Below are 8,752 nucleotides of genomic sequence, written 5' to 3' on the forward strand. Positions count from 1 at the left end.
GATGTGCGCCCGGCAGTTATCCTGCTGGACGTCATATGACGCCTAGTCAGGATAACTGAACCACTTCCCAGCCGTCCATTCTGCTATAGGCAGGACAGGAAGTGGTTAAGGAGCCGACACCCACTGCATCCTTAACAACTATGACTCACCTGACCCACTAACAGCAGATGAGTCATAGTTGTTAAGGACACAGTGGGTACCAGCTCCTTAACAACCAGCTGAAATTAAATACATTCTTTAACTAGCACATGCCTGGACCACTACTTATTTAACATATGCATTCATTTACTTTAGTGAATTGACTTTAATGCTATTTTATACAGTATTTACAACACATTTTTGCTTTTTGAGGTAAATACCACATAAAGGGATAGTGCAATATCCTTTGGTTTCACACCTATGTATTTTTTGTGCTTTTTGCATTTTGCAGATTTGTACTACAGATCATGTTCCATAGGAAACAATGTTAAATGGACTCTAGTGCAAATCTGCAAAAAGCACTAAAACTGCAGAGGTGTGAATCCAGCCTTAAACCAAATGCCCCCGCATAATGGCAGCAATCAGATTTTCTGAAAGCCCTGTGAGAAGTACAATGCATAAAAATGAATTTAAATCACTGACTGAGCTACGGAACCCCTTAAACAGAAAGCTGCTAAGACATTGATAAACATGTTTAACAAAAAAAAAAAAAAAAAGTCATATACCCATTGACAATTAGCTTAGGAAAGTTCTCATTTGAGAAAATGGGGTCATACCAATTGTCTTCAGAAATTTACATGTCATATACCTCTTACTTGTCTGGGAAAATTACCTCTTGTTCTGTTGGATTTACAGATGGATTGCAGAAGTCAAAACCCATTATTTTCCAGGCTCCACTTTTGTTTAAAATAATATTTTCTGTACATAGATTGCCATGGATCATCTTTACACTGCTATGTAAAAAGGACAAGCCTTCAGATACCTAAAAAAATTAGCCATGATTAATAACATGTTTAAAGCACCACACATAGCTCTCTTATTGTACTTTGCAGCAGCATAGTCTTGCGATTTGGACACATAATATATATATATTTTTTTGCCATTTGTATCCCATTCGGGAAGTTCATCGTACACTTTTGGTCTTAAAATTAGGAGGACATTTCTCTAAAATAAAGGAAATCATTTCTTAGACAGCTGTCAATAGAACAGGGGGATCCAATGGAAGACTTCCTCTTACCTCCTGACTTGGTGACAACTGTAAAATGTTAGATTTTTCATTACATTCTGTCCTGGTGACAAAGGTCTCCAGAACAAAAAGATAGAGTAAACCCCCCCCCCCCACACACACACAACACACACAACCTTCCCAGGGACACCGATGGCAATAAAACCTGTCATAGGTTCTAATCCCTTACCATACCTTTCAAAACAATACAAATGAGAGTCTGAGACAGGTCTGGCCATAGTAGTGAGAGATCATGCATCTCCTCTCCTCCCCATTCACTTAATCAATTCACAAAAAAGCCTTGTATTTTTCCCCCAGAAAGCTAGGCTTTTTGTGAACATGGGAAGATTCCATTTACCTGCCCCTCCTCTGCCTTTATCCATTCACAGAATATCTTGTATTCTGTTAAAAGAATATAAAGCTTGTTATGAATAGACAAGAGAAGAGGAAGTGGGGAGTGGATGACAGAATCCCACTTTCAGTGTAGATGTACACAACCTGCTTGAAAATCTTTGATGTATGCTTTCTTTAAATAAAACTAACAATATTCTGCAAATCCTTTAAATATCTTCATATATAGCTAATCCGTGGATTTTACCTCATTTACCTGCAAACCTCTGTCATTCATGTAAGCTAGCCCAGAGAACAATCTCTATTAACACTAACCAAGCTGCTTCAGATGACTGACAGTATCTGTACATGTATGTTGTAACATGTCATAACTAAGAAGCACTGCATTTCACATCCATTTCTGGTGGGAAAGCTGATATTCCTGTCTTTGCTTTGTTTCTGAAAGCAATGCAGATGCTAGATATTACTAGGAATTCAACATTTTTTTTTCCTTTTTTTACTGGAGAATATGGTCAACTTTTATAAAGACTGTCATTAGGAGCATAAAATAGTCTTACCTGGAGTAACCCGTATTTTGTTTCCACATCATAGAGCTTATGATCTTTTATCTCCGCAGGGAGAGGGGATGGAAGGTTGTCCCAACTGCCAAGAACATTGGCTAAGCTTGCAAAAACAGGTTCTGTGCAAAATGCTAGGCAATCCCTGTATGGAAGAATCAACAATCCTAGTCAGTGCACTGCAAGTGTTGTGACAGCTTTCTAAACATAATAACCCCATGAATTTTTTAATAGAAGACATATCAGTTCACAGCACAACATTAATAACAGACAACATAACGGGCTGTTTGGAATCTCAATATATTACATGAATCATTGTAGCACAGAAATCATTGTTTATGACTCCTTGCATAGAAGACACTGAATTAACAGGTATTAAATGGAGGCCTACTTTCTTCTCTTTTCTTGTCTGTATTGTAAGACGAATGTAAACAAAGCAATGTTTACATTCATCTGGGGCTTTGATGACAACTTTTAACCTGCTTGCTGCCCGCCCGCAATAGCTGTACTACAAGTGGGTGACAGCTCCAGGTTGCGTGGCATACCTCTGTCGTGGCCTCTGTTTCAGGTTCGGGGAGCGCATGCACGTGTCCCCCTACTGACCTGTGCTGTGTCCAATCACAGCGCACGTCGGCAGGGGGCACATACATGAGCGCAAGCTTGGCAGCTGATTTCAGCCAATCATTTTTGACTGAAGTCATCAGATTGGCTGTGGTCAATCGTACACACAGTCGTTTTTTTTTTTTTTTTACAAACACACAGAACTCTGTGTATTGTGAACAGCAATCTGGCTGTTGGGAAAAAACAGACAGTTAAGAAAAAGCAGCACACATTGCTAGGCACACAGTTAACCCTTTGATCGCCCCTAGATGTTAACCCCTTCCCAGCCAGTGTCATTAGCACAGTGACAGTGTACAGTATTAGCACTGATCACTGTATTAGTGTCCCTATTAATGTCAGTGTTACTTAGTGTACCTCCCAGCCAGCGTCAGCTAGCGCACAGTCTCACTTTAAGTCACTGATTACCGGTATAGTGTCATAGTTTGTAGACGCTATAACTTTTACACAAACCAATTAATATACACTTATTGGGATTTTTTTTTACTAAAGACATGTAGCAGAATACATTTTGGCCTAAATTAATGAAGAAATTTGATGTTATTGATGTTTTAGAACAGAAAATACTGGGGTTTATTTTTCAAAATTTTCAGTCTTTTTTCATTTAATAAATTCAGTGGTGATCCAATACCACCAAAAGAAAGCATAGGCAAAAACAAGGCTGTAGAAAAAAAAGTTTTATTGGCAAAGTTGATTGGTGTCTATGGAAAACCATGAGTTTTTAATAAAAAGCCTTTTAAAATGACACTAAATTATATCCCTATTCTCCAAAAATAATCCATACACATCCATTACTTAATGACTCTGTAACATATATTTTTGAAATAGTTTCTTACTGTGTTTTCCTGCATCCTGGTAACATGTTGAACCTCTCCCCCACCCCTTACCTCCCTTTGTTTGGAACGAGCAGTGCACTTTAGTTGAGGTCATGTGCACTTCACTATGTACACTACAAATCCCATAGTCCCATAGTCCATAGTCCCAAGTCCACCTCGGGACTGAGCAAAAGAGGCTTCATACAATGGGACACTGAGAATGACTACAGCCACCTTCTTCTGAGATTTGGTGGAGGCCGAGAGCAATATTGTACTTTTTGAGTTAAGAATACACACTTGAATAGAGTTTTTTTTTGTTTAATGTCCCTTTAATGTTTCACAGAAAACTTAATGAAGCCTTTGGAAACCATTCAGCCACAAAATTAAAGCAAACAGCTCTGGCCTAAAACCCTCTCATTGACAGCATATACTTACCTGTCCCATCACGCCCCCACTGCTGGCAAGAAAAAGAAGCCCTGTGCATACTCTACGTTGGTCTAGTCAGATATTACACATAGCTGAGGACTCACTCTTTGCCCTCGAGTGACAGAACGTGGTAAACAGCCAAGCCCCAGCTCGGTCATATGGGAAGAAGGGGAGTGAGCCACATTTGCCTCTCAGTGGCCAAACAAACCAGCACTGGAGTAAAGGAAATGTGAGTATGTGCTACTGGGAGCGAAGAGGGGCATTAAAATGAACTTGTTGCTTTGTCCAGTATGGAGAAAGCACAGGTTTGCTTTAAAACAAACAAAAAACAGCTTTTTTGCTTTATTTGGAGAAAGCTGGCATTGGAAAGTGGCAAACTACCTCCTCCTAACATCACAAGAACCAAATCCCCAGCCCTAGTGCTCAATGCTGTTAAATGCAAGGATATTTGGTTGCAAGTAGGGCTGAAACAACTAATTGATTAATCGAAAACGAAACGATTATGAAATTAATCGATTACTATTTTCATAATCGATTAATCGGCCAGTGACATAATGGCATCGAGTCCGCTGGACCTGTGGGCGTGCGCCCGCTAACTCCCGATGATGCAGTGAAGTATGGGTACTTTGTTTTGCACACCCGTGACACTTTGCCGACGTATATCGGCGTGAGCCCGTCAGCAAGTGGTGAACCTGCTCAATACAACATCAATAGGGAATTTAAGGATAAGTTAACCTTTGGGAACATGTAACATGTTCCTACTGCTGCAGCGTCTCCCTATCCGCTGCCTGTAGTGACAGCAAACCAGGGATCTTCTCCCCATTCTAGCTGTCACAATAAGAAAAATAAAAAAAGCGACTGTGCAGAGCTCTGCCCACCTGGTTCATTCATTCACAGAAATCTGTGAATGGGAGAACTACAAGTACCTCAATGAGCTACCAGGTTGCTGTTGAGCGCTCTAGGTAGTTCATCAATGATTCCTGTCAGTGTGTAAGTGAGTGACCGTATGAGGTAAGAGCAGATTACTCAGATAGTCTGCAGGAGTCCTGCATTGCACCAGCAATCTGCTAATCACGGGTACAATGCATTGGAGGCTCCTAGTAGAAAATAAATGCACATTTTTTTACCTGCAAAAAAAATGTGCATTCATCGTTTTTTTTTTTAATAGGCAAACTTATCCTTTAAATCAGTGAATTTAATGTAGTTCAAGTGCAGCAAAAGCTACATTACCTTGACTCTTCAAGAGCGTGCTGTACGGTAAGTAACCGTGGATGCCGGAGACGTGTTAATTGCTGAACTCCTCTCTTTAGAGAATCTATGATCTGATCCTTTTCATACTTCTGATACTTGTCGATCAACTTCTTGTCAAACACAAAAACAGCAACCTCCTGTTAAAGAAGAAGAGCAACTCTATGAACACAATTATTGGGTGCACTTTCATACCTCTTTCTTTCAGTCTGCAATGAATGACAAAATGGGATTATTCATTAAAATACATTTCTATGTATATTATAAATCAGCTAAATATTCAGAGCCTGTATAGTGTGTATTGTAATGTCTCGGACATGCTTTATGTGACCCTATAATCACATTAAAAATGAAAACCATTGTCTGCAATAAAAATGTAAAATGTCAGACACAATCTTAGTACAGTGAAGGAGATATAGGTTTTATTTTATTTTATAACAGTAAAGATATATATCTGTCCCCAGAGTTTTTAAAAAAATTTGCATAATAGGTTATGCAAGCCTTCTACTAAGCAAACCAGACTATATTAGGCCAATATACAATCTATACCTGAAATACTGCTTTTTAAACATATACCTGCTTGGTGGATTTCTTTGTGCCGTTGTAAATTTTCCAAGCCAGCCCATTGCCACCGCTGGCTATATGTTTCCCTACATCAAACTCTCGTGTGATAGGGTTCCCCATCACGGCACTTGTGACATCTGCTGTCACTTTCGTGACAGTACTTTTCAGCTTGTTCAGCATGGACTCCATTTTCGTTTACCTTTCATTATAACAAAAAAAAAAAAGAAAAAGAAAGAAAAACAGCGTTTCAGTCCCCGAGCTGCATAAAGAATACTTTCATCAGATATCTGCATGACTGGTGTCAAGCCTAACACATTTTTATTTTACAATGAATAGGTTATCCTGCTTTCAAAAAGTGGCAATTTACACAGCACAGAACTTGATATTTATTATTATTATATACAGGATTTACATACTGTTTATGCCTACAGTTTGCACAACGCTTTACAAAATAGAGGGAGACCGGGTAGTTACAACACAATTCATTACAAGAGGAATCAGAGGACCCTGCTTATTTTATTAGAGCTTACAATACAATAGGAAGGGTCAAGTGAAACCAAAAAAATAACTAGGGGATAATCTGATGGAGAAAGTAAAAGTAAAGGTGGGCCTCTCTGGAGAGATGGGTTTTCAGGCACCACCTGAAAGGTGGACAGAGTAGGAGATAGACATATTGGGGTAAAGAGTTCCAGAGGATGGGACAGGTTGTTAGTATTTTGAATTGGATTCATTAAAGTATTACTAAAGGCTCAATTTTTGTTTATAATAAAACATGATAAACTGTTTTATAACAAAATGTTATACTTCCCTGTTCTGTACAATGATTTTTCACAGAGCAGACCCAGTTCTTTTCTTCTCGGGTCCCTAGCGGATGCTCCTGGCTCCCCCCTCCTGCTGAATCCCCCCCCCCATATAAGACACACAGAGCGGAGCTCGCCCCCCCTCAATCCTCATTGACTGTGATTGACAGCAGCAAGAGCCAATGGCTCCTGCTGCTGTTTCTGAGCCAACGAGGAGGCAGAGAGTTGGGAGAACAGATTCTGTCGTGCACATTGCTGGACTAGAACAGGTTCAGATAAGTATTAGGGGAGCAGGGTATGGGGCGAGCTGCATACTGATGGTTGCCTTTAGAATCACTTTAAGTGAGCAGAAGTCAATGGAAATATTGGTGAGGGGGGCAAGTCTGACGGTAGCATTCATGATGGACTGAAGGAGAGCTAGCTTATGTAAAAGGTAGGCCAACGATGCAGTTGCTAATTTTGAGGTGCGAGATAACCAGGGAGTGTGTTAGTAGCTTTGTGGTGTTGTTATGGAGGTTGAAGCAGTAAGATTTGGACAGTGATTGGATGTGGGGCCAAAAGAGTTCAGAGCCCAGAATTACACCTAGCATTGCGGGGGGCGGGGTTTACAGGCATGACGTGGACGTATGGTAATCCAGCAAGGCTGGACAAATTCCAGGAGCCAGACAGACAGCGTGCCTAAAATATTACAGAGCTGCATATACAGGTATATATATGGTCATAGGAAGTACAGAGTCTCTGCTGCATTTTAAATTAATCTATCCTCCTTCCAGTATTTTACTTGTCATGTAAACATATTCAAAACCACATCAGGTATTAGCTCTGAAATTTTAATCATTTTAACATGGTACCACATACCATGGAAGATGACTGTATACATTATACTGTTAAATATTTGTGGATACCTGACAAGTACACCTATCTACATGGCCAAAAGTATGTGCAAATCTAGATAAACTATTAATGGCCAATTTAACTTTCCGTTTACATCTGCTAATAACTTTCCAGCTGCATCCAAACAAAACGAAGGCAATTTAGCAAAACAGGAACAGCCAGAATCTGGAGCAGCTGTGCATTGCAACCAATCATCTTCTAATTTTTATTTTCAAAGCTTAACTAAACAATCGGGAGATAATGGCCGATTGGCTACCATGCACAGCTGCTTTGGATTCTGTCTGCTCTAGTTTTGATACATTCCCCCCAACATGTGCAAAGTATACAGTTTGTTACCTTAAAGTGGTTGTAAAGTCAGATTCATAAATCACTTCTACCCCCACTCTGTTTTAGGAAGATATTAAGTGCAGTGTGTCAGTTTTTAAAAAAAATTATAACCCTAAATACCTCCCTCCGGTCTCCTTCCCCGATCTAAGGAGAGCAGTGGGAGGAGCTGAGGTTCCCCTCTGACGTATGCCAGCCAGCAAAGGGAGGTCACATGATCGCATAGCGCCGCTGTGCAAAAAGGTATTTAGGATTAGAATTTTTTTTTAAACTGACACACTGTACTTAATATCTTCATAAAACAGAGGGGACGCAAGTAATTTATATATGTTAATTTACAGCCAAAGGGGAAAAGAGGCAGGAGGGAAGGGGCTGGGAGGAGATAGGCTCACAATGCTGACTACAGAAATGACAGGCAGGGAGGGATGGGGGGACTGGGTACACACAGCGGGATGACGTTGGCACATAAACTGACCACAGTACCATGGATCAGCAGCCATGATTACCATGGTCAGTACACATAGGAAGAAACAGGCACAGGCAGGAACAGCCAGGTATTTTACAGCATAGAATGGGACAAATTACACTGCAAAAGCACTGTGGTATTGATCATGCTTTAAAGATTTTTTTTCTTTCTTGAATATATTTATCGTAATTGAAATCAAGTTTAAATTAGGGTAAGTTCAGGTGTTTCAAGTGAGAATAGAGCAGTTACAACAAACAGTTTTTTCTTTAGAAATAAAGGTTTTACATCTGATCACTGTAAGCACCCCTGCTAGTGCTAAACAATTTGTCTCATCTCTGTAACTGATACATGCTGCTTGTGCTTTTGAAAAATAAAAGACTTCCTGGCCAGATCATCAGATGAAAATAGAGGAAAGAAACCCTAAAAAAAACACAAATACAGTCATTACATCTAAGAGTTGGTAAACTGCAATATAATAATTGTTT

The 8,752-nt window shown here is 39.8% G+C and overlaps 1 protein-coding gene across 1 annotated transcript in view; it reads right to left on the reverse strand.

Moving 5' to 3' along the window:
• Nucleotides 1-6,002, reverse strand: part of SCYL2 (SCY1 like pseudokinase 2) — a gene marked incomplete in the record, with an annotated part of 55,260 nt that extends 49,258 nt beyond the window's left edge. The window contains 4 exon segments of the mRNA XM_073620392.1: nucleotides 812-961; nucleotides 2,113-2,257; nucleotides 5,202-5,359; nucleotides 5,796-6,002. Of these exon segments, the coding sequence (XP_073476493.1) occupies nucleotides 812-961; nucleotides 2,113-2,257; nucleotides 5,202-5,359; nucleotides 5,796-5,972 (630 nt within the window).
• Between the last annotated feature and the right edge of the window lie 2,750 nt (nucleotides 6,003-8,752).

Source organism: Aquarana catesbeiana, linkage group LG03 (genome assembly GCF_042186555.1).
Source record: "Aquarana catesbeiana isolate 2022-GZ linkage group LG03, ASM4218655v1, whole genome shotgun sequence".
Taxonomy (NCBI): domain Eukaryota; kingdom Metazoa; phylum Chordata; class Amphibia; order Anura; family Ranidae; genus Aquarana; species Aquarana catesbeiana.